At 38.4% G+C, this 26,191-nt stretch overlaps 3 protein-coding genes across 18 annotated transcripts in view; 1 reads left to right on the forward strand and 2 right to left on the reverse strand.

The window, feature by feature from the left end:
* Positions 1–1,172: 1,172 nt before the first annotated feature.
* On the reverse strand, positions 1,173–6,043 carry LOC111608034 (C-type lectin domain family 12 member B-like). Of its 4 annotated transcripts, XR_002752495.1 has the most exons (9): positions 5,927–6,043; positions 5,135–5,212; positions 4,424–4,522; positions 4,096–4,212; positions 3,501–3,797; positions 3,252–3,415; positions 3,055–3,167; positions 2,783–2,978; positions 1,173–1,928 (listed from the first exon to the last, which is right to left on the reverse strand). XR_002752495.1 is itself a non-coding variant. In XM_023330278.1 (8 exons), exons 1-8 carry the CDS (start codon positions 5,991–5,993, stop codon positions 2,855–2,857), a joined length of 1,059 nt encoding a protein of 352 aa, XP_023186046.1. In that variant the 5' UTR covers positions 5,994–6,043; the 3' UTR covers positions 2,111–2,854. The 4 variants fall into 4 exon arrangements, 3 of the variants coding, with proteins under 3 accessions (XP_023186046.1, XP_023186048.1, XP_023186047.1); XM_023330278.1 differs by lacking the exon at positions 1,173–1,928 and having other exon boundaries at positions 2,111–2,978; XM_023330280.1 differs by lacking the exons at positions 1,173–1,928; positions 4,424–4,522 and having other exon boundaries at positions 2,111–2,978; positions 5,927–6,040.
* Positions 6,044–7,731: 1,688 nt separating this feature from the next.
* LOC102216572 (nestin) lies at positions 7,732–15,475 on the forward strand. Its single transcript, XM_014469301.2, has 4 exons — positions 7,732–8,716; positions 10,108–10,232; positions 11,191–11,264; positions 11,861–15,475. Exons 1-4 carry the CDS (start codon positions 7,886–7,888, stop codon positions 14,935–14,937), a joined length of 4,107 nt encoding a protein of 1,368 aa, XP_014324787.1. The 5' UTR covers positions 7,732–7,885; the 3' UTR covers positions 14,938–15,475.
* A 5,328-nt stretch (positions 15,476–20,803) lies between these two features.
* LOC102228446 (myocyte-specific enhancer factor 2D homolog) overlaps positions 20,804–26,191 on the reverse strand; it is a 115,896-nt gene continuing 110,508 nt past the window's right edge. For all 13 annotated transcript variants that reach the window (XM_023330372.1, XM_023330378.1, XM_023330376.1 and 10 more), the window contains one exon: positions 20,804–26,117. In XM_023330372.1, coding sequence (XP_023186140.1) covers positions 25,703–26,117 — 415 coding nt within the window. In that variant the 3' untranslated portion in view covers positions 20,804–25,702. The remainder of the gene's footprint in view (positions 26,118–26,191) is intronic.

Genomic DNA, 26,191 nt, shown 5'->3' on the forward strand with positions numbered 1-26,191 from the left:
GGCAAGAACAAAAAATTGAGCAAGAAGCCGACCACCATTTAGCAGAAGTAAGAATTTCCCTTTAGTCACAAGTATCTTTTATGCTCAGACAATTTAAAACTTTTACTGTTTTTAATATCTGGCATATCTTTGTGTTATTTTTGGCCTTTACAATGATCTGAGTGAAAGGAACAGAATGCAAACGAGCTTCATTCTTATGCTTGCAAAAAAAAAAAAAAAAAAAAGAAATTTCCCCATCCCAGTCGTCTGTTAGTACTTAAAAATGGGAGTGACAGATCTTGAGCCATCCAACAAAATGTTTTGTGGTTTTAACACTGGCTTCTAGAAACCTGCAAAAGGGAGAAATAGTTGGGGTTGGGTCATATGATGGAATAACGATTATTTTCCAAAAGGAAACAGCATATAGATGCTGAAAATATTATTTCATGTTGTGAATCAAGTTAGATGCATCATATCAATAGCAGCTAACAACGATGATCTAAGTGTAAAATCGAAGGTTCCTCTTTCTGGACTAGATTCTCTCCTGGATTAAACAGCTGATAGCTCTCTGCTCAGGTCGGACGGGGGACATAACACTGGAAAATACAACAACATGAAGACAAAAATCATAGTTTGAGCTTTTTTAGTATGATTGAATCTTCGATGCCTATTTCAGCACATTCAGGTCACAGCAGTAAAACATTATCAATTACAGAAGTACAAACCTAAAACCTCTAGAACTTCTTCTACATCAGTGTGTAAGTATCATCATCCCAAAGTGTCCCTAATAAAGAGGTCGATGTAGCAGCTTTCTCTTTCTTTATAATTAAATCTAAATTGGGCAAAACAATTGTTGATAAATTAAAATCTTCTTGCCATAGAAAATATTTGGCACTACACAAAGTGTTTGTCTTTTAGCAACCACACTTTTGGCTTTATCCTTAATTGTATAGTAAATAGGAAAACATCTATTCAATAACTTTCTTATAAGCAGACTTTGGTGGACATAAATCTGCTTTTAATTAATCCATACTACTGATAAAATTATTCCTAACCTTTATCATAAACTAAAGCAGCACCCTCTAGTGGCTGAGCAGAATCATTGCAGAATAATACCAAAAAAAGTGTTTTTTTGTACTTTGAAACACAAGAATTCACTTTTATGAATGATTTTAATGACAAGAGTTTTTATTTTATGGAAAACATAAATAACAACAATATGACGATTTGTAAATCCTTGTTAACCTATATTCAATTGAACTCACTAATAAGAGGAGGTATGCAATTTTAAATGGAAAGACTTTATTTCTGTAAACATTCACTCATTTAGATTTTGATGCCTGCAAATGTTGGTACAGGAACAACTTTACTACTGTGTCACATCTCAACACTCACTAAACGTTTGGGAACTATCATTTCAAACTAACATATCTGTTGCTGTATTTGGTGCTTCGTGTTTCACTACACATTTTCAATGACAATGGTTTTCTGAAGTCTTCCTGAGGCAATGTGCTGATATTGGTTGGAGAATGATGTCAGCCTTTAATGCAGTGCTGCTTGAGGGATCAAAGGTCATGAGCATTCAATGTTGGTTTTTGGCCTTGCAGCGTTCTTCCAGAGATTTCTCAAGATTCTCTGAATCTTTTGATGATATTATAGGCTGTAGATGATAAAATCCCTAAATTCCTTGCAGTTGTACATTGAGAAACATTCTTAAACTGTTGGACTATTTGCTCACTCAGTGGTTCACAAAGAGGGAGACCTTTCCCATCCTTGCTTGTTAATGACTGAGCCTATCAAGGTTGGTGTCTCCATTTAACCTGTTCACCTGTGGAATGTTCCAAACAAGTGCTGTGTTGAGCATTCATCAACTTCCAAAGTCTCCTGTTTCCTCTGTCTCAATGTTTTTGGAACATTTTGCAGGCACCAATTTCCAGATGATTGAATATCTGCAAAAACACAAAGTTTATCCATTTGGACATTAAATATTTTGTCTTAGCAGTAAATTCAGTTAGGTTGAAAAGAATCTGCAAATCTTTGTATTCTGTTTTTATTTGTTTTACACAATGTCACAAATTCAATGTATTTGGATTATAGATGTAATAGCACTAAGAAATGATAATTCAAAAAATAATAAGGAAAAACATATACAGCATTTTATTATATTGTCAGGTTTCTGTTGCTGGAAAAATGAGAACAATGACATAAACATGAAAGGAGCCTTAATTTACAGTGGCAGCTAATTTACAGGTGAGACTTTAGATTAACTCTTTCACACAAGATGTGATGTTTTTCCAAATAAGAGATTTTTTTTGTTGCATAAATTTCTCATTTAGCTCATTCACTGCTCCTGGTTGTGTTGAAGCTCATTTCAGCACTTACAGTTTGTATAGGAGAAAAACCATGCACGCACATGTCAGGTTTAAAAGCAGAAGAACTGGATAAACAGAAGAAGTACAACAAAGAGTCTACGTTTTACAACATCTGGCAACTGATTGTGACTTAGTTCTGTTTTTCTTTCAGTGGGTTTTACTTTAAGCATTATTTTATAAAGTTTAACAGACACAGAGATTAAGACCATTTCTTTTCTTGCATAATTTCTATATAATTCAATAAAAAAACAAGATAGGCACATAAAATATGTACTAATGTGCTAAACAGGACATTTATAAATTTTATAAAAATGTAAACATTAAAAAAAAAAAAAAACTGGTTATGTGGGTAAGCCGATGTCAACAAACAGACTTTTAATCTCTATGGGAGATGAAAACAGCAAAATAAAAGTCTAGTCCTAATCGGTTACCTGTATTTACATTCAAATATTTCCTGATGTCCTTTGGAGATTTAAACATTATCTGTTAATTAATGTGACCAATTAAACAGATAAAGCATTCTTTTCACAGATCCAGGCATTCTTCTTCTCACAGCTCACTGACTTCCATTTTTTTTTTAGGCAAGTTACACACTGACCATCAACTGCAGCTGTTTTTATCCAGTCCCTGACAAAAAAACATTAGTTAAATATGAGCTTACTGATATTACCAGTCATTGTATAAGATAGTATGTGTCTCTTACTGGTTAGCTAGCTCAGCTCCATCAATCCATTTCCATTTGCTTCCTTCAGCTCTCAGGCCAATCCAGTATCCATCAATCCCTGTTTCATCAGGACTAATTGTTTTGAGATGATCCTAAAATCAACATGATAAAAAAGGGAAACAGTTAAAAACTTTAAAAGCATAACATAACAGTTTCAGTTCATTCATCACGTTTACCTTTTCCTTTTGACTATCTACAACACTAAGATGTGAAACTTTTCTTTTACAGTCTTGCTGTGCTTCATCCCAGTTTTTCTGATTAGAACCTTTTGCATTATTATATACATAGCACTTGGAGTTGAAAGGTTGCCAGCCTTTTTGACAAGGTTCACACCTTCTCCCTTAAACAAGAGATAAACAAATACATATTTAACTGAAACTGTCATTACAATGTGTTTTTTGAGATAATAGAAGATCTGATCTTACTGTTGTCTTTACGGCAGTATTCATCAATGCTCCACTGAGCTTGACTGACATTGAGCTCATTCTGTGTTTTCGTCATGTTGTCTATTTGTTCCTTCAGGTTTCTATTTTCTCCTTCCAGATCCTGGATTTGTTTAGTCAGGTTATGGTTTTTCTCCTTGAGCTCCTGGTTTTCTATCCTCAGATTGTGGATCTTGCTTTCTGAGACTTGTGTCAGGTTATTGATCTGGTCTGTTAAGTTTTTGTTTTTTGCCCCGCTTTCTTTCAGCTCGTTTAGCTCTTTTTGATGATACCATACATCTGGTAAAAGAACAAAATATGTTTTTTAACTAGTAGAAATTTAACTGATAATTTTAGCTTTTTAATCATTTTAGCAGAGGAAAATTTACTGTCTTTTCAGCACTAGTTTTTCTCACGCCTAATATTGACATTCTTATTGTTTTAAACGTGTATGAAAGTAATAGAATTATGCCAGTTAGATTTAAAACCACCTCTAATGAAGGTCAGTTTTTGAAAACTGTTTTTGATTTACTGACTATAAATACTGTAAAAATCTCTAATATGTAGTCAGGATCTTCCTCTTTAAAACAGCACTTACTATAAACAGTGATTCCTATGATTCCCAACACCAATATAATACAAAATGTCCCCAAACAACAAGACAACTTCTGATAGTAGCGGCGTCTTCTTTCTGCTTCCTTCTCTGATAAAAGTCCTGTTGAAGCAAAGCAAGTATTATTAATTCCTAGTTCAGCAGTGAACAAAAAAGTAAATATATTTTTCCCCTTTAGTTCTGAATGATTTGAGCTAAAAACAGCATTGAGATTGACCGACCATCTACTGTCTGAACCCATTTATCTATGCAGGGATGCAGGTTGGCCAGTAAGGCAGAGACAAAGAATAAAAAAAAACATTGTACCACATACCTGGGAGCAATACACTGTGTGAAAGGTTTTCTTGCTGAATAAAATTGTTTATCTTCACCAAGCAGCAGTAATTAAATAGAGAATAAAAGATCCAATTTACTGTCAAGAAAATTGGAAAGAAACTTTCAACGTGAGAAAAGTAGCTGTAGATTTTAAAGAGCATAGTCAGATTAAATTAATTTCAAGAGAACAATTGTACAAGAGGTGCATATATATTAGTGCAAAAAACCCAAAAGACTACAAGAAGTGGAGTTAGGGTGAAAAAAAAAACTGAAAAAAATGTTCAAATAAAAGCAGAAATTTTATTTCAAAAAGAAAAAATGTGTATATAACTGGAAGGTTGAAAAGACTTTTTGAGCTTTGTTAGCAGTGATGGTTGTAAGGTCAATTAGCTGCTAAAATAAAGGGTCTGTTGTACCTCTCCTTTGTGCAATTACAATGCATCAGTCTGTCACAGCTTCCCATTGAGTAATAGTTTCCTGCATGGGATGGGACACATTGTCTAACAGTGACGGTGTTTCAGCCAGAGTACTTCTGTCTCCTACCATGGCTCTGCTGTTACCTCCTTACCATTCAATCAAGCTCTACAGAATCCTGAAATGGACATGAAAAACGTGTGTGCAGAGACAGATCTGTCACTTTAGGACACCAGCGAGCAAGAACTGGAGTTTGAGAACCTATGTAACAGAAAATAATTGTTTTACAACTTACCTTTTGAGTCAGAAGATTCATGAGGTGTTTCGTTTTGCATCTTTACTTCAGCATAAATAGTTTCCTCCTTATTTGGACCTGCAATTATTGAAATGAAAATAATTAACAATCTCTCTTTGCTCCAGGAAATGAGAGGCCTACTCTTATTGAAGAAGCAAGAGGAGTCCAGTTTCCTTAGGATTGCCATGTCCTGAATGACTGACTTTACACTAGAGTTTCTCCTTTCTGTGTCCTATCAGTATTATTCAGCATATTTCTCCTAGTAAAATTAATTTATTGCCCAAAAAAGAATTTTTGAATCATGACATAAATCCTAAGATAATACTTGTTGTAGTCATGGACGGATCATCAGATGGAAAAATATGGAAACCAATATTTTACCTAAATTCTATATGAAGAGAATACAGAGTTTTTGAGTTACTAGAGTAATTAGAGAGGACTAACAAGATAACTGTGAAGGATTCCTTACATTTTGAATTAATTTTTATTAGTTAACTTTAAACATACCCAAACACATCTGACTCTCTGTGGGATGTTTTAACAATCATTGGCTTTAAAAAAGTGAAGCGCTGATGGACTATAAACATCCTTAACTGGGTTGTTTTCATGTTAGTAATTGGAGAGACTTATTCTTTTTAATTAATCCTTTACATCTTAAAAGAAGGTATCTCGAACAACTATCAATATTACAACTAAGAATTACCTAATAAAAAAACTGACAAAATAAGCCAATAATAATAATAATAATATGTTCTGTTTTCTTCTCTAATGTGTAAGTAAAACATGACTTACTTTTTGGTTGTGGTTGTTTCTTATTCTTGAAGACAACTGAAGCATACTGAATGTCTTCATCTGCCATTTCTTGTCTTACTTTTAAAAATGATCTGTCTTCTAAACTGAAAAACCACTGATCTTAAGCAAAAGAGCATTATGTAAAGGAAGTGATTATTTCGTCTGAGACAAGCCTGTTACACACGGCTATTGCAAAACCCTTCTGCTTTTAGCTGAAAAACATATGCATGAATTAAAGAGACTAAATATCTTGAATATTATTACATATTTCAGCCCCCAACCCCCACACACACACCACACGCATACATGCACGCCCACACACCTGCACACACACAAGCCCACCCCCTCACTATTCTCTTTACTTCACTAGGAAACCTCGAGAAAGCAGGTGTTCACACAACTTTTGAAGGGAACCTTTTCTGTTCCTGTGGTCAAACTTCCCCCACACTGAGAGCTTTTGTAAGACAGACGTGCTACAGTTTCTTTCTGAAAATAAAAAAAACAGAAATGTATATATTTAGGTAGTTTGTGAAGTGAAATTTATATTTTCAGTCTTTCAACACTTTGTTTTGAGAGCTTGGGGTGTTTCAGTATCAAGGGCATAGGTTTGGTCTAAGTTTTGGTGGGACCTTACAACTTACTGTTTCCATGGTTTGTCTTTAAGATAAATTACACATTGATCATCATCTGCAAGCTGTTGCATCCAGGAGCTGAGAGGAAACGTTGATTAGATTTGGTCTATGATGTTATTTTCCACAATATAAAATAATCAACTTTTGCATAAGTTGACTATGCAAAATCAACTTTGAGCTTTACATCATGTTATGTCATTCCGAAATCAAAAACATATCTGAAGTGTTGCTTTGATTCATTCATCCATGTCTGTGAAACCCTTGAATATATTATTGCAGCCATCTGAGGGTGCCTTAATGCTGCTCCAGCAACGGACCACATATTTACTCAAAGCTCCACCCAGGAGCTTCAGTCTCCAAGCCGAGCTCCAGACCCATCGAGAACCACTTTCCCATGTCTCCCCCAGACTAGTAGCAGCAGCAATAAGCAAACACCTGGTGGAAGGGCTATACATGAACAGTAAGAATAAGCATTGTTGTAATGATGTGCTGAAGGGGGAATGTCAGAAAGGATGGGAGGTTCTTAAACAGACTGAAGCCAATTTCTAGGTGTCTGATAAGGCTATAGTGCAAAGTCAAATTTCCTTTAAGTAGGTTTTGATATAAATAGCATATTCATAGCAACTGAAGGTAACATTACTTGATTGTGCCATAAATTGGCACCATATGCCTTACATTTTACTCACCACCACCCTTTAAGAAACAGTCATCTCCTCACCAGTCCCCATTTTGTCAAACCTTCAACAACCTGAGTCAAGCTTTTTCTTCTTTTTTTTTTTTTTAAAGCCACACACTAAACATTTAGCTCTTAATTTATCAGTGACAGAAGGTGAAACGTGAATACCAAAGACTACAATGTGTGGCTTTTCTGCATTATCATGCATATCACAACAAAGCACTGAGTAAGGAAGGAGTTAATATTGTAAATTACATCATGGCCTCTGCCTGCCCTTTCCTATCTAAGCCACTCTTCTTATTGCAATCCTCCATCCCATCTCCGATATCCTGCTTCAGTTCCCTCTCTCCCTCTGTGTCCTTCCTCTTGTTAGCTCTCCTCTCTCTCCACAGTTTCCAGTCTCCTCCCACCCTTTTTACTCCTCCCCTCGTGTCCATGAGCCCGGCCCCTTCATTAAACCCAGCAAGAAAGAGATATCTTTTTTTGCTGGCAGTCACTCCACCAGACTTCACGGGACGCTCCCTCAGAAACAAGGAAACCCCACACGCTGACTCAGGCTTGGAACGACGAGACAGAGCTGACTGCCAAATCATAATCCCTTTACTTCCGAAAGAAACCTCATTTTCCAAAATATATTTTTTCTTAACTAACATGGAGCTCCACGGAGTGCATAAAATCTTCCTTCCAAACCACCTTGGTGAGGAGAAGCAACAGATGCTGAACCTAAACCGACGCCTTGAAACCTACCTCAGTTGGGTCAAATGTCTAGAGGAGGAAAATGAAATGCTTGCAAATGAGATCAAAGTTTTTAGACACAATAATCAGGGGACTCTGACACGCAGGAGGGGCTTAGAGGAAGAGCTGAGACAGACGAGATTGGAAGTGGATGCAACCTGGAGGGAGAGGGTCCTCACAGAGGTGGAAGTTCAGAAACTGACTGAGGAGATACAAGCCCTAGAGATGCAGAGACAGATGGAAGCCGAGGCCAAAATGCTGGCCAAGACAAAAATGGAGCAAAGCAGGAAGGAGCTGGAAAATGAACAGAGAGCACAGATCTGGCTCAGGGAGAAGGTCAATCAGCTGGAACATGAAATGAAATTCCTAATTCAAACCCACGAAGAAGATGTGACCCACCTGGAGGCCACTCTGTCCCAATCCAGAGCCGAAATGCTTCCAAACCAAATACACAGGAGCAAACAGACGCCAGACCTCCTCAAGATGGGGCATGAGTTTTCCCAGAGGGCAACCAGAGCTTGGCAGGAGGCCTCAGAATCCTACCAGGGCCAGTTAGTTCAGCTGGAGGAGTCGCTTGATCAGGCCAGGAGTCGTTTGAGTCAAGTTTGCCTAGAGAAACGTGAGAGCCAACTAAAACTTCAGACCTTGGAGAAGGAGATTGTCTCTGCTCAGGATGTCAGGCTACATCTGGAGAAGACCGTAGCCCAGCGCAGTGAGGAGCACTGTCAGGAGATCCAGCAACTTGGGGTGAGCAGTCTGCTTTAGTTTGGATTTAAAATTCTCACATTATATTTTGTATCTTTAATCATTTTTTTCAAACCTAAGAAAACTCAATTTAGCATCCACAGTTAGGATTGTTTAGTTATTAAGCAATGCAGTCAAGCTATTCCAAGCGACTCTCTGATTTGCAACAATCCCTCCTCCTGGACAAAGCCTGTAGCAATAGTGGAAAGTAAAATGTCCCTTTAACAAGAAGAAACCTCCAGCAGGACTAGAACCTGGGTCAGCATAAGCAACCATTTAGCACTGCTTGAAAAGACAAAAATTACAGAGCATAGACACTGAAGTACTGATCCAGGGGTAATTTTTATGTAAAGGAAAAAAGTATTTCAGGATACACCAGTGAAATGTTGATAGAATTGAACTTATTTATACGATTTCTCAAAATGTACTCAAGTTTTCTCACATCTGTTACTGTTTGTATTTAAAAATAATCACGACAAAGAATTTTACCATTTTATCACTCTTATGATGAAATTAATATGACTAGTTATTCAGCCTTAATACATAGACTTAATCCTAGGTATTTAGATACATTGATTATTGATTGAGGATAGAATGAGTGCTTCTTTGACTTTTTGCATTCAGCAAATTGTGGAACTGGGTTGCTTCTATCTGAGAAGGCCTCTAGACGGATGTACAGTGAGTCATTCCTGGCTGAGAACATAAAGTGACAAACCACAGCCTAATGTGAATTCTTCTTAATTATCAGCCTGTGACAGAAGATGGAGTTTAGACATGTCTGCTGTTGCGTGTTAATGTCTTCTGACTTGACAAAGTCTGAAGAGAATTACTTATTAATTAAACACTTGTCAGTGATACAAATATTAATCTAAAACATTTTTAATGCATTTATTTCATGTAAAGGTTTTAGGTCTACTAAAGAATTTACTTTGTTTTCAAATTCTACTCTCAGCGAATTCACTCAGTATGCTCCTTTTGCATTTTAGTAGAATGAAAAGATTTTGTTTGAAAGCAATTGGGAGCCTCATGTTTATGGATTGATGTTTGGGATTTGCTCTGGGTCACTTATGAGGTCCCAGCACACAAAGATGAGGTCTTTCTAGGTTTGCTCCCCACTGTGCTCCAGAATGACTATCATCAAATGTGGGCTTACATTGGTGCCTGTCTTCCCAGGAAAAACAGATCAGCTTATTAATCTTCACAATGATTTTACCTGGATAGATAAAGGTCATAGTTATATATAAGTTATAGGATCATCTAAGTGTTGTCTTTTTTTAAGTAACCTCTTTCATCTTTTAGCAAGAGTTGAGTAAAGAGTAAAAATAGAAGAACAAAGAGGTTATCATGCTTACTCTAACTGCTTCCCTTTCCTGTTTGACTCCCTGTTTTGGCAGAAACACTTAGAGGAGTTGGAGGTGGAAAAAGTGGAGTTGGGCCAGCAGATAGACCACCTCCTTCAGGAGAACCACAGCCTGATGCAGATGAAGATGTCTCTGGGTCTGGAAGTTGCAACATACAGGTATGCAGCACTAAAAGCAGAGGATTCTGGCGTCCTAAAGCATCCATGGCTTAAAACATTAAAAGCCTCTGAAAGTTGAGTGCACTGGGTGTCTACATAAAGCATAAAAATAGGACAGTAAAGTATATCAAATTGTATACCTTCAGTTTACACTATTAGTTAAACACATCTAGGCTGCTGCTCAGAAAAAATCAATAGACATCCATCACTATGAGAACAGACAAGCAAAAAGCTGTCTGAGGCGAGAGTGGCCGTCTGAACCTAAGGTCTTTTCATTGTTACTGCAGCCTCTGCTGCTTTGAACAGAGTAACGTATCCTTTATGAAGCAGAGCCTCCTCACTCATGCTCCCCCTCCTCAAAGTATTGACCCTGACCCTCTTCTTGAGAGTTGCAGCCGATCTATGAGCTTTGGGAGTCTAGAGTATCAGCACAGGGGAGGGAGAGGAGAGGTCATTACTGAAGGACAAACCTCTGTATCATTTATTGCTTTTGGATCTGTTGTTATCACGAGCTGCAGGTTAGCAGCGATGCTCAACATTTTGATCAAATTAGATCAATGCAGCTAATTTTGAGTCTATGTGCTGGAATCCACATGTGTAAATGGAAACATGGGTATTAGTGCTGCATGAGCTGCTTGCAATATCAGCCGTCAGTTGTGTGCTCCTTATTCTGTAGGTGTGTGCACGTGCGTGTGGGCGTGTGTGTGTGTGTGTGAAAGGAATTGATGGCAGAGGCTTGTGCAGATGGCTCCTTAGTGGCGGGGCCTTTCCTTATTACCATAACAACAGACTTCAATGTGGAGCTCCTGCTGGAAAGCAGCTAAAGTCTCTTTGCACTTTTGCTCTTCCCACCCACTGTTCAGTGTGTAGCATTGTGCTGCCTTTCACTCTTTTAATGCATAAACAATGTGTTATTTGTGTATGACTGTAATATTTTCTCATGCGGTTACCTCCACAGAGCTTTGCTGGATGGCGAGGGCCTTGGAAGAGATGCAGTTTTGTTGAATAAGCCAAGAAGCATTTCAATTAGAGGTAATTAATGGAAACATTAAGAGTACATAAGGAACATGAAGTCATTTTGCTGCCGTAGTAAACTATGTCAGATAAAAAAGAGAAGAAGAATACTTCCTGTTTTTAGAGATAATAATTTCATTTAGTCTAAGTAGAAGCTCATACTGGGGTACATGACACAGTTTGTAACCTCATTAGTTGCGCAGGAGCTTTGGAATGGAGGGGCTTGATGAAAGGGGCTGACGTAGGCACTTTGGGCCCTGCAACACAAGCCGACCAGAAACCATTCCCCAATAACCATTGGGGAATGGTTATTGAGCCATATGGGTTCCCTTCCCGTAGCCTGGACATCAATGAAGGAAATGAAAATCGATATCTCCCCATTAGTGTCCAGACCCACTAGAGAACATAGATTTTAATAATGGTTTGGTGAGGCAGACTGTATCTTACTCATTAGACAGTGTTCTGTGGTGGCATTAGATATCATACCATATTTGACAGAATTTTCCAATTAATTAGCTTTGTTTAATTTAATTTTTTTCTAAAAGCATTTGTACAAGCCATCTTTATCCCAGCGGCTTGGTTCATTGTTTATTCATGACTTCTCTCCGCCACAGATGCAGTTCTGAGTCCCCATGGGGTTAAAAAGAATTACCCAATCCAGCTGTCTGCTAGCCTCAAGACCACTTACCCCTCACCCGGCCAAGGCAGAACAGGGTCCGTAATAACTGCAACACAATTCTTGAGCAGAAGACCTGCAGCTTTAAGAGAACCCCCAAAGACTTCAAGCAAACCTGCAGAAACAGCTGCAGTAAAGTCTGCAACTCTAGAAAGCCCCTATCCAAAAATAGTTCAGAATGGAGCAGCTGAAAACTTTAGGCCAGAGGAGGTTCATGAAAAAGTCACTTATGCTGAACCTTTATCACCTCCTAATGAGGAAGAGGCATCCAACAGAATGTCTGAGGATGAAGATAAAACAGTGGTAGAAAGAGTCATTGAGTCAGTTGTCAGCCATACAGCAGTGTTAGGTCTTAGCAGGGAGGAACCTTTAAATGAGAAAATTGGCAACCAGCAGTCCACAGCACTCAGCCCTACATCATATGATGTCAGAATAACAGAGCTACCATGTAATTTCTCAGATGAACTATTGAAGGATCTGGCCTTTGAAGGGGAAACTGAAGAAGAAAACGTAGAACATCTAAGGGCTCAAGCTGATGGGTCGACAAAGGTAGAGCATGTTCAAGATGAGACTTCAGATTCAGAAACTGAAGCGATGCTTGAACCGACCTTTGAATCCAGACCAAGTAGTCCTGAATTTGAATGTGAGCCCCTTGAAAGTGTTTTTAACAGAAATGATGAAAGCATTTCGAATGTTGATGCTGTGATTATGAGACAAGAAAGTAGCAGTTCCACTGTGGAAGTTAATGAAAGGGATGATGAGGACAAATTGTATCCTGATGGGGAAGAGATGGATACATGGGACAGTGTAATAGAGAGAAAGGTCAGTGAAAGGATAGATGATGGTGTAGAAAATGAAGGGAACAAGCAACATGCTGAGCCAGAGGAGGACATATCAACAAAAGATCCAGAGGAGAACAGAAAGGTTGGTCAAGAAGGCAACATGGACTTTGTACTGCCACAGGTAGATGAAGGACACCATGCTATATGGGAGCTGGAGCATGTTCCACCTCCTGACACAGAAGAGGGAGGGGATGAAGAGGACTCGCAGAATGTCTCTGTGTCATGGAGGACAGAGCTGGAGAGTGACAGCTATGCTCAGGATAATACTCTTGCAGACACTCGTCCCCTGATCCGATACAAAAGCGATGACACTGATGCCAACACTCAAGCATCACACATTGTTGAAAGTGAGTCCAGTGAAGGTGAACAGGAAAAGAAAGCTGGAGAGGCAGGAAGCGGAACATGGGCTGATGGCAAGCCAAAGACATTTGGAACCATGGAAGATCTGTGTGAGGAAGTGGAAGAGGAGACAGTGGATGATGACTATAATATGGGATACACTCATGTTGAAGATAGGGATGCTGATCAAGGTAAAAAAGTAAGTGAGTATGATATACTTTTGAAAGATGCTGAGAAGGTTGAAGAAATGGTGATGAGTTTTGTTGAGGGACATTCAGAAGAGGAAACAGAAGAACTTACTGGAGCCACTGTACACACTAATATAGACTATGATGAGGAACTGGAGATAGACAGACTAGTGGAACAAGAGTTAGAAAATTTGTCAACAGATAGCTACAGCACTCATTTTGGACATGAGAAAGTCAGAGAAGATATCTTAGAAATGAATCAAAAATCCATCAAGGAAATGAATGAACAAGAAATTACAGGTAACACAACACAGAGTGAAAACTACGAGTCTGCTTTGACCACTGCAGTTATAAGCAAGAGTTTAGAAAGGCAATTTTTCAGTGATTCATCTCCTGAGGTACAGTTGGCAAGCACTCTGACTGAGGAGGAAGTGAAAGAACAAAAAGAGACTGAAAAAGCAGCAGGAGGTTCTTCCAGTGAGATTGTCAAATCTGAATTTGAACCAGCTACTACAATTACAAGAGATGCTTCAGAGAGGCAACTGTTCAGTGATCCAACTGTTGAAATACCTTCAGCAAACACTCAGCTTGTGAATGAGCAAAAAGGAACTGAAAAGTTAATAGAGGAGACAGAATCCTCTGAGCCTGAAATGAGTGCAAACTATGAACAACTATCTTCCACTATAGTTGAAGATGTGGCTCTAGAGAGGCAACTTTTTAGTGACTCATATGTTGAGATAAATTCAACAAACAAGCTGACTGAGGAGGACATCCATCCTATTAATCAAGAAGCTGTAGATAACCCAGAGACAAGAAAGGACGACAGTGAGCACAATCGGGTGTCTCATGTTGATGGAACTGAAAATCACTCTGAATTGAAAGATTTCCTCAGCAGGTCAGATATGGAAGACATCAGCATTATAGAAGATCCAAGCTCTGTGTTACTGGTAACAGCAGATTCAAATCCTCCACAAGATGTTGATGCTCCCACAGAGAAAACCGAGGCGCTTCCTAAGGAAAGATCAAATGTATCCCAAGAACATCCCACTAAGGATGCTGAGGACTTTCACAAGTTTCTTGAGGATGGAGAAACAACTGAGTGGGAAAACCCAGAAAACACAACAAAGGAATCTGAAATGAGTGACCAGATTAAACACGATCTAAAGAATGATAACCTACACGAAATATCAGACAAAATAATCATACATCAGGAAGAGCCTGTTGAAGTTTCCCTTGACAGTGCCCTGAATGAAAACGATATTTTCAAAGTAAAGGATGTAAAAGACAGCAGTTTCCATAGTCACTTCACCTCTGATGGAAAGAATGACTTCTGGGTGTCCTCTTTGGAGACTGGTGCCACTTACACACCAAACGATGCCTGTAATAAATCTGCTGAGCAAACCAATCATAATCAAGGATTTGCTGACAACAGGGATTGGGGGAACTTGGAGAACCCAAAGGTAATTAATGGGAACTCCAAGGTGGATATTGACCTGTCTGGCCTGGATCCAACAAAAGAACAGGAACAGGGGAATGCCGAAGTGAAGAAGGTGTTATGTAAAAATATAGTTGAGGGTGAGATGGTCCATTCTGAGGAATCAGATGTTGAGGCCGAATCTTGGTCATCTGGAGAGGAAACAGCCTAAAGAAGTAAATGTTATAGTCAAATCAACTCATAGATCCAAAAAGAAACTGTCAAGGGTTATATTGTGGTTTTATTTGATGCATCTGAAACCCAAAGTTGCCGTTGTGCATTTCTTAGAGAATAAACAACCACTGTGCCCTCTCTTACTACTAATTGGAGACAGTTGTCTAAAATGTCCTTTTATTCTGATATTTAAATTGTTCTACCCTCGTAGTATGCATGTTGAGAAGATTATAAGTCTTTGCATGTGAGAAGAGCATGAAAATAGAACAGAGTATCATTTGAAAGTCAAAACAGTTATTGATCAGTGCCTATTCTGATTTAGCTGTTTAATAGAAATCAATAAGACCAGCAGGCTAGGATTCCTTGTAGAGCTGCCATTGCATTGACAACAATTTCAAATTCATTGGCTTTCAAATGAGTTGTCTTTGCATGTGTTCCTCGTGTAGAAAGAATGAGCAATTGGTTTTCCTTCTCATTGTAAAAGGTTATTAAAGCTGTGGTAATCTCAAAGTAGAAAATAAAGTGTAGACTCATAATGCTTTGTTTCTTGTGTTATTTGTCTGCATGGAGCATCCAGGCTTTTAAATCAGTGTTTCGAACATGTTGCAGTTCTAACTGATACAGCTTTTAGCATTGTTATACATAAATATATATTGTATCTTTTTAATGGAACTACTGGAATATGACAAGTTTTTAAATAAAGAATTAGCAAGTATTTAACGTGCAAAACCTGAAGCTTTTAAAAAATCTGACAACTTTCTTGTTTATGCAGTCTACTATTGAAGAACCTCCAAACACTAACAGTATAACTTTGTACTTCTCAGAGAAAAATCTTTTTCTACAAATAAATACAAAACCGCAAGAGGTTGTCAATGATAACATTAACATTTGTATATTTTTAGAAATATAAAATGTATATTATAAAATAACTTGTTCAGTAATTATTGGGCTTTTACAACTTTGAAGTTTTATCTTAGACAACAGTTGCATCGTTAACAGAAGGTCAAGAACCAAACTGCTCACATGCTTCCAGCAGCATCCATCTAGCCTCCCTTTTGGTTTGCACTCTGGAAAGCTGTGGGTGTTTTTCTGTGTGTTTTTGGACTTAGCAATTTACCAGGTTAACTGACCTTACAGCAGGAGGGTCAACAAAGCTGCACCAGGGTCTTCCACAAGCATTCAGGCTCCCCAGGAGATGGCTGTGCAAAAAGAACTAAAGCGAGAACAATATGTGACCTCATCTTGTCCACGCCCCACCCCACTCCCTCACACCCCCCACATCTTTCATTTGTCAGTTTGCCCAACAATGCCGGCTATTTTAGTAGACCCTCGCCTCTTTGCCGACCAAATCTTCCTGGTGGGGGATTCAGTGAGGAAGGAAACTACAGATGGTTGTATTCACGGACAATGCTGAAGTGCTGGAATCTTGTTACGACAGCTGTCTGGCTTGCTAGGTGGTGTTGAGCACTAATCAACAATACTATCTAAACCCCAAAACTCAACAGAAGAAAGCTATAACTTACTGAAATGTAAGCTGAAAGTTTCATTAAATTCTAATGAGAATCAGAATACTAATTTCTGCAGAACAGAAAAACAATAACCAACTTGGCATTCTATTAATCTAGAGCCCACCAAGGGAGTAATTATTTTTTTTCAATATGGAAGTGTTTATTATCTGGTTGAGGCATTACAACATTTGGCACATTGTATAAATCTTCATGGGTGTTTGATTTCATGGCCACAGTACCGGTAATCATATTTCTTGGCAACTTAACATAAAACTTTGTTTCCGAGTGTTTATCTGATCGTCAATAACATGTATTTGCCACATGCCAAGATTTCACTAACAAGCTCCCAAGTTACAGCGAAACCTGGCGTAGCTGCTAATTACGGATTATTGTGTTTGAGACATGTACACAATCAGGACATGTTCTGGGGGAATTTTACCCACATCTATGAACATCTAAAACAGCTTTTAAAAATATATTATTGGTCTTTACATAGATTCCAGTCGTGTTGTATCGATTGATCCTGTATTATAACTTCTGGCTTCATAATCATCTCCCCAGGCCCTTTGTCACAATATATCAATTCTAAAAGCATCTAAACTACTGAAATGTAAAAGGTCAGCAAATAAAGAAAACATTTGGTCTCCAAGGTCAGCATCCATTAGTTTAGCCATGACCAATGGATGTTGGTCTGTGGAGAATAGGGGGAGGGTGTCCATTAAGAAAGACCTGAGCCTGTTTTATCTCATTGTTGTAGTGCGTTCTCTGAAGGCCATCTGCCATCCATCATCCATCCCCATTGATTTATTTCTGATGTCATTGCTGATTGATGGAACTGCCAGAGACTTTCCAATCTTTATAGCTGGTCAGCTCTGAAAATTTAAGGGGAACATGGAGGAGAACATAAAACAGAATAAATAAATATTCATCTCATATGTTTCATTCAATTACTCTTAGATTTTTATGACAAGAGGAGAACATTTACAGGAGGGGATAATGTGAAGGTGGCTTTGCAGTGTGTTCCTACACCTGGTTCTCACACACTGCCGGTGTTGGAAATGTTTTTCTAAAAGGCTCCAATGGAAAAGGCCCAGACTCTCTACATTAAACAGTGTCTTTATTAATGAGCAGTGAATCTCAATCAAGCATGTTGCAGCAACAAACTAAAGTGAATTTTGTTTACTTTTTATTTTGCAGACATATTATGTCAATGTAGAACAATTTACAAACTTTAACTGGGCCATTCTACTAAAACTACTTTCCCGTAAGGTATTGAATAATAGTATCATTGGTTAAGCTTTATTCTAATATATATATTGAAACTTGGATGAAAAAGCAACAGCAAGGTTTACAAAACAGGTGAAGAAGTCAACTAATGAATAGGCTCCTTGTATAAACTTTGTTAATTCATAATTAGGATGAATGATTAAGGTTGCATGTCTTAAAGGAGACCAAAGGCATGTCCAGAATCTTTTTCAGACTGCTTCAAAAAATTCTACAGCTGCTCCAGTTGGGAGATGAAATCTGCCCAGTTCGTCACACTGTGACCTCTGACCAGCTGACTGTGCAATACAGAATTTAACTCACAGGTCATCAGGACATTTTCTATGCGGCACTAAGGATACTCTAACAACAGACTGATTTCAGTGCGGTGGACAATCATCTCTTGGGTCTTTTTTCAGTCTCTAGTTTTGCTGACTTTTTTGGTCAGTTGTGAACTGAAGTTTACAGCCATAGATGATTCATCAGATGAGTAAAACCTGAGTTCTTTAACAAAACAAGTTCTTTACCAGAAGAAAGCCTTTGTCTCCAAGATAACAATGAGTAAAAATAATAAAATCAAAAACATCCTGATTGGTCATGTCTATTGATTCCTGCCATTGGTAAACTTGTCTGTCCCGTGTGAGGATTGAAGCATCTGACTTTAATTCAACACAATGAAGTTATCAGACACAGAGTTGTATTAAAATAGAACAGGAGTTGCACTGCAGAGTGCAATCAGCTAATGACAGCTGCAAGTTGTTTTTAGAAATCAGGGATGAGTGAGACTGAAGTAATGATCCATGGGTAGGAAATATTGACTGATTCTTCATGAGGAAACCTGTGACCTGAATATTTGTGTCCATACTAAAGGTTAGACACTTGTTAGTGAGACATAAAATTGTCCATGCAGAAAATGTTAATGTAAAATCTAAAATTTCACATTCAATTATAGTTACAAATATTGGACTGATCTTACACTTAGAACAATGAACTGTAGGTCAGTCAGAGATTATTTTTTTTATTTGTCTAGTTATTAATTTTAGGCTATCTTTCCCCAAGTTGAGGTTTCCCCGAATCGTCTCCACTATTAACTCTAGTGACAATTGTTGCCATGTTCAGAGGTTTTTAAACAAAATTTTCTTCAGTATCATAGTCCTCAAAAGAAGCAGCAGCAATAGCATACTTTCCAAGACTGGCATCATGGATGCCAGAGTCTGAATTACCACCATTTTCTACATCTCCAGAGCATCTCTTAATCCTGCACTTTATTATATTATATCCTCCTAAATCATCTTCAGCAGCCCCATCATCACCAGAAATAGCAACAGTTTTGTTTTCCCCAGAGTCAACAGCAGGAGCAATGTCATTTTCAGAGTTAGGATCATTATCAGCCTCTAGTTTGCACATTGCTTTGTCAGATCCTGCTCTTGCCAAATGGCTCACAGGTTAGTTCCTTGTTGCGTTTCTCTCTTTGTAAATGTAACCCTAAATGTTCCCTCCAACATGATGTTCCTAGCTTCTTGGTTATGATTACCTCCAATACAACAGCAACAAATGAGACATGGATAAAAAAAAAAACACTTAAAATGCATGTTGGTTAATGCTTTACCACATGCCGTTTCATTTAATATGTTTTTATGTTGTCTTCAAACTTTAGAGATCAGCGAGGCCTGGTTCCTCCACCGGTTGGTATCTGTGTGCGTCTGTCAGCAGATGCCCTCTCAGTAATTCAATCAGGGCCCAGAGAATCTAATTTGATGCAGACATGCCACGCCCAGACAGCAGGACGTTGCTGGGAAAGACATTCAGTCACATCCAACTCTCCACTGCTTTGTCTCATAGCAACCACAGAGGATCACAACAGAAACACACCTGATAAGGCTGATCTCACTGATGTCGAAGCGATAAGTCTTTGACCTGAAAAGTGTATCACCCCTGGCAAGTTCTGCTATCCACACCCAGCAGCAGGAAATAGAGTCAGCTGTCCATCAGACAATGGTCAATTTGTCCAGTGTGACTTTTGACTCAGCTGTGTGAGTGTGTGTGTGTATTGCTATTAGTAGCCTACTGAGTCACAAGAGTGCGTGTGTTTCTCTAAAACAAGAGTTGAACAACTGTTGCAAAACCACCTGATTATGTCAGCATTTGGTCAGGACAAGCAGTTTTAAAGAAGTGGTCACGTTTGCGGCATAACCTCCATCAAGCATCTGTCTCTGTGAAACGACAACATGACAAACATGTCTTACTCCCAGCATGCTGAAAACAAAATTTAAACACATCTTTTCAATTTATATTTAAAATGTTGTTTACAAAGTACTCAGTAACCACAACTATTAAGGTAACAGTAAATTAAAGGGTCAAAATGCTATCAATATCAGTACGAATTAAAGACGCATGTTTTATTTTAATTTAAACAGTTAAATGTGTTCCTGTGAACTTTTTCCTTTGCTTCCACATGTGAGAGGAAAACTTGACAGCAGATTTCATTCCAATTTATAACATTTTATCATTTAATAGACTCCTTGCTATTTTATCACCATCAAAAGAATAGTTCTTATGTGACAAATTCAAAGAATCAAATGTCTTAGTCATTTAAGGATTTTTTTCTCCTCTAAATTTAACCCAATCAGTCGCGTTTTTAAAAAGTAATTTTCATGTTTTTAGCCTATGAAAAGCATGTACTATAAAAACTGATGTTTCAGAGACAAATTAGCGACCATCTACATTTAATCCAATAAAATCTGCAAGTTTTATGCATAATATTGAAAACTTAAGTCACCTTTAAAAAGTCAAAATGTCAGATAAAGTACCAGAACCAACATCTGAAATGTCACCATAATTGTGTTCTGAAACCACCTTTAACAGCAAAACTTTATCCAAAAACATTCATTTAAAATGATCTGTGTATTGTAGAGAACATTTTTGTCAACTTTAACACGGCATTAATTAACATTTTGTCAGTTTGTTATTTTATTTAACTGTGGTTAACACTTCTTTCAATATATGATCACCGACACCAAACACTTTAGGGCCCTCTAGTGGTCAAATTATGGAAATGTCTTCTGACTCTCAAAACAAATGACAAACTCAGACTTTAGGTCAACTTGTCTATTTAATATATAAAATACGGTAAAACATACGCAAAAAGGGGAGGAGGGTAAGCTGGGACCAATGGATACTTTGGTACAATAACAAACACTTTTTTTTTGTAAAAGCAGTATAGAATTTGTAATAACATATCAGTGCATACTTTATTTATGAAAATATACACAAATTGTATATCATTCTCCAAAAAAACAACAAAAAATATTTTTACAACAAAAAAAGCCGACTAGCCAAACACAATATATTAGCTATAATTTACTTAAAACTTTTACTTCAATTTCTTTTTTTCTTTTCTTAAATGTCATCTTGTGTGACGTGTGTTTGTGTCAATATTACACTTTGTTTCCTACGACATGATTCACTTTCTCTTGTTTTTAAAATGGCCATGCATTGACATCATCGTGTCTGGTCAGAAATAAATTAGACGTGTCACGCTGCCCCTCCTAAAGCCCCCCCACCCCACCACCTCTGTGTGGACCGACAAGTTCGTATCTTGAACTCAAAAGCTGCAGCATAGAAGCGGTTTGTCGCAGTCCACTCGCTTTTGTACTAATGAAAAAAAAAAAAAAAAAAAGAAATCATCACCACGCTTGTGTTGTGTCAGGTCATAAAAATCGTGCAACATTAGTAACACCCTTTTTAAACAAACAAAATAAAAATAAACCCAAGAAGAGAAAACAGAAATACATATTTATAAGATATTTTCATAGAATAAAATCAAATTTCAAAAATAAAACAAAATGTCTAACCTACACAAAGAAACTCAAGAGTTCCATATCATCATGACATCTACCAGCAGTGAATTCTGTGGTAATGATGATAATAGTAATAATAATATCGATCTGTAGAGAACAAGAAAACAGACTGTCACCAGCACAAGTTAACACTGGAAAGTCAGTGAGACTTCTAGACATCATTATACAGAGGCGTGTATCGCTTTGTCAGGGGCAAGGGAAGGGAGAAAGAACCATTTATCAGCACGATTGTCTTTCTATGATAACAGCGACCCCTAGTGTTGGTCTATGGGTGTGTCACAAAGCTGCCTCTTTGTTACCTTTTTGGAAAAAACCTGGTACTTTCAGACTTAAATTGCCTTTTCTTTTTCATTTTGTTCGAAGCTCTGGGCACAACAGTCTTAACAGTCAAAGTGTTTACACTCTGGGGATTTACTGCATGTTCACTCTGCCACGCACTCTGACAAGCATTATTGACACTGACACTTGTCAAACAGAGGATCAGCGGCTGCAAGAGAGTGACAGACAGAGATAAGAAAATGAGAACCTACTTCTGAACTGAGCGGAACGTGATGAAGCCGAGGCATCGAGCTGACCCCAAAAATGATTCAACTTCATCTCAGCGCCATGACCTGCTATCTGGATGAAGCGAACTAGAGGATGAGCGTGTGTGTGTGCAATGGACCATTGGTGTATTTGTGTGTGTTTGTGCAATTTCGAGATTAAGCCTCCAGAGAGGACATAAACCCCAATTGGGTGAGTGAGTGACAGGGGTGAAAGGGAGGTGACGAGGGCCTGGATGTGGTAAAGCCCAAAGTCGACAAGTCTGCGTAGGATTTGGGAGGTAGTCATTAAAAGATCAGGAGCCGTTCTGAAACCTCCGGCTTAAAATCAAATGATACCCGAATTCCGCTCCCAGGGCTTTTCACAAGCAAATGGATGCTTTTTAGGAAAAATAAATACGCAAACTTCCACTTTTGACCATCACGGCTTTAAAAATCTACCCACTAAACCCGAATATCACCTTTTGACATTTTTATAGAATACAAAAATGACCTCCTTCACATCCTTTTACCTTCAAAATGATTTTTAAAAAAAACTCTCCAGAGTATAAAACTACAGCCAACCAGTGACAGGCGAAGGAGTGGTCCTCTAAATGTAGATACATGGCTTTTAGTAAGAGAGAAAGACAAACCTCAAACTTAAATAAAGATCTAAGGGACTTCCTCGGCATCCTTATCTTTTCAATCTGTATGCCTGCGCGCGTGTGTGCGTGTGTGCGTGTCTTTTTCTTGAAGGTTGGGTGATAATTGCATAACCAACACTACATAATGATCAATTTTGTTCATAATCAACCGTAACACATCCCAGCTGATACAGAAAAAAATAAATACTGAAATTGAAACTTTGATATGTATTCAGTATAATTTTCAGTTGAATGAAAAGGATGAAATATTTAATTTAAATTAATACGTTCTGATGATAATGTGTAGGCATGGGTCAGTTTCCATTTTATGGTTTATCGTTGTTTGAAGAGGAGAGATTTTATATCAGCGATTTCTGCAGTTTGAATTTATACAGTTGTTACTGATAGCTGCCAGTCAGCTGTGTACGCTTACTGACTGCACCTGAAATAAGATGGACTGTAGAGTGCACATTCAGACCTGGATAGGAAAGCAGACGACTCCCATTTATCAGTCTGTAGAAGGTAGAGAGACTTTAAAGCAAATGTTTGTAACAAACTACTTATTACAAGTAGCTTGAATTAGCATGTCTATCTGAAAAATAAAACGCTCGGCGAAAACCCAGTAAGCCTGCTATTCAATTACACTAGAAAGAAATATAAATATTTATTTTGTGTTTATATATTTATATTAGATTTCCTTTGTCAATCCTGCAGAATGAAATATGTTAACATTATTACTAAATGTGTCAATACATTACACAAATTTTAAACCAGGTACTTTCAGATCTTTTAACTCCTTTGTCACTCTAATTTTTATCTGTGGATTAAAATTAAAGCTACAGAAATAAATGTGAAAATAATCATTATATTAATATATTTACTTGTCCAATGCATCATATATAGGTGGGATTTTGATTTCTAAATAAAATGAATTAAACCACATTTTCATCCATTTCTGTCAGGAAACTGACATTTTTGTTAAGCATTCTCAAGCTATACTGGTCCATACCCACTGAAAAAGAGAAATTGTATAGTTTCACTTTTGCTCTTTTAACACATTTTTAAAGAGATGCAACTATTCGCAGTAAGGATATTTTAAAAAAAATTATGTAATCTTTTTCATGATCTTAATTAATCAATTTTAAATGGAATACTTTCACAAATTGGAAGCAATCTAAAAATCCTAGAAAAATAAACTAAAAACATTGTTCAATCAAAATGTTCTAAACTAAAATTTATTATCTATGTCTGATGCGACATACCCAGGTGTCAGCCTTGTGTGATCAGTGTGTGCTCTTAGGTCAGGTGTGTGAAGGAGTTGGAGGTGGGAGTTAATGTAAAGTGCACTCCATCAGCGACAGAGTCCATTGCTCACTCATAAACAGTCCGAGTCGCCACTGCTTTACTTTCTTCCTCTACAGCGCCCTCTCTCGGCTAATCCACATTTTACACTTTATATACACGCATAAATAATTTTTAAAAAAGACTGACCGATCCACTGAGAATCAACATTTGTTTTTGTTTTTTTTTCTTTTAAATCTTACGTTAAGGGATATCCTGCCGAATATATAATATTTATATATATACCTATATATAAATATACACAATCCCTGTCGTTTGCTGTAGTCTATAGCCTCAGATGCGGAGTTGCCCATGCAACCGTCTGAAGGTGTTTAAATATATACTTGTAAATTACCTATTTATTTCAACCTTCATAACACCTAATCCCTGCCACACAAAAGCCACAAAGGTTACAGATTGCTTATATACACGATGCCACGCATCCCTCCCCGACTTTAAACATCAGCTACCACAAAAATAATTTCAGCTGTGTGCATTGCAGTTGTGTTCAAGGATAAAACTCAGAGTGAACATTTGTCCAAATCACTTCCTAAAAAGAAAGAAACAACAATCAGTTGAGGTAACAAACCTGTATACACAAAACACACACACACACACACACACACCAAACACATGTAACTTTCTCAGCATCTGTAGTCGACACGATGTTTGCCGAACGATGAGACTGTCACTGAGCTGTTGCAGCTCATCCCTGATTCAAAGAAAAGCAGTCTTTTACCTCGGCGACAAATAATGCTCCTCGTTTTATAGCTGGCCTGCGTGGTTTGATTCAGCAAAGGCCTGAGGGTCCACTTTCATGTTCAGGGCCAAGGCGCCAAATTGTTGACAGAGCTGCCAGCGTGGCCGGGGAGAGAAGCAAGTTTTTTCTTTCTTTTTAGTGTCTTCAAATCCAAAACTGAAATTAATCTAAACTCTGGACAGTCAAGGACAGAAGGACGAGACTCTGTTCAAAACCGCCCAAAGAAGCAAGAATCTGAATAGACAGCAACGCAGCTGTGGATGGCCGGGTGTGTAGAAAAGACATTTGTGGACGTTTTCAGTGGCACTTTCAGAGCACGAATCTGTCATGTTTGACCAACATCTGTGGAAAAAGAGTGAGGATGCAATAGTGGGTCCATTCATAAACAGAATGCAGGGCATTCTGGGAAACCAAGTCCGGTTTGTTTGTCTGGTCTGCCAACAACTGTCAAGTAGTTCAAAAGTCCAATTTTATGCCTGATTGAAAATGTACTTGCTCACTCCTACTAAAATGCAGCTGGATCAAGTCCAACATGGTAATTCGTTTGATGAGTAATCCCTGGATCGTTGGCTCAACCCACTGGGGGGGTTTTTACTTTTTGAGTACATCAAAGTACAAACATGAACGCACATTGCCATACAACTGAGCATCAGTGTTCATATGTGCAACATGAGTGTGTTTGCATGCTTGTGTTGAGCATGAATGACTTTCCTGCACGAAGAGTAAGTTACTGGGTCAATGGTGGTTTTATTCTGTGTGGGTTTTCAGAGCGGGAAACTGGGGGGCATCAAGAGCTGGTGGGGGGCATGTACACAAGCCACAAGTACACATCTCCTCCTTCCATGTGTCCATCCCTCTATTCTTCTTTATGTCACCCAGGTATCCAATCTCACTCTCTTGACGTTTGTCCCATCCTGTTCCTGAGGCTCAGCTGACGAGGGCCGCAGCAGGACCATGGTGGACTGCTGTGCTCCGGCTGCCGCCTGGTGGTGGAAGTCTTGCCCCCCGCCTCGACCCTGGGCACCATCGTCCCTGTCGCTGCCCTCATAGGAGGAGCCGTTGCTGCTGAGGCTGTCGACGGGCGAGCGGCCCTGGGCGCCAGGGAAGGCGATGGACACCAGACCTTGTCCCTGGATCTGAAGCCCTGTGCCCACCGCTGGACCGCCGGTGGAACTAGGGGTGCTGCGGTCACGGTTTGGGGAGACGGGTTCTGATTTGATGTTGACATTGGGGTTTGTGTTGACTGTGAGTGCGGTGCTCTGAGGTACGGGGCCAACTGACCTGGAGGGAAAAACAAAAACAAGAGAAAGTGGAGATGCCACAGTAAGTGACTGCATACTAGGGTTAAGGTCAGG

Source organism: Xiphophorus maculatus, chromosome 3 (genome assembly GCF_002775205.1).
Source record: "Xiphophorus maculatus strain JP 163 A chromosome 3, X_maculatus-5.0-male, whole genome shotgun sequence".
Lineage (NCBI taxonomy): Eukaryota > Metazoa > Chordata > Actinopteri > Cyprinodontiformes > Poeciliidae > Xiphophorus > Xiphophorus maculatus.

Excerpts from the sequence above, each read along its gene's own strand:
- LOC102216572 (XM_014469301.2), top strand. The coding sequence starts at position 7,886 with ATGGAGCTCCACGGAGTGCATAAAATCTTCCTTCCAAACCACCTTGGT. Across the intron at positions 8,717-10,107 it reads AGGAGATCCAGCAACTTGGG|AAACACTTAGAGGAGTTGGA; the intron begins GTGAGCAGTCTG and ends CTGTTTTGGCAG. Across the intron at positions 10,233-11,190 it reads CTGGAAGTTGCAACATACAG|AGCTTTGCTGGATGGCGAGG; the intron begins GTATGCAGCACT and ends TTACCTCCACAG.
- LOC111608034 (XM_023330278.1), bottom strand. The coding sequence starts at position 5,993 with ATGGCAGATGAAGACATTCAGTATGCTTCAGTTGTCTTCAAGAATAAG. Across the intron at positions 4,523-5,134 it reads TGAATCTTCTGACTCAAAAG|TAAATTGGATCTTTTATTCT; the intron begins GTAAGTTGTAAA and ends TTTTCTTGACAG. Across the intron at positions 4,213-4,423 it reads ACACAGTGTATTGCTCCCAG|GACTTTTATCAGAGAAGGAA; the intron begins GTATGTGGTACA and ends TTGCTTCAACAG.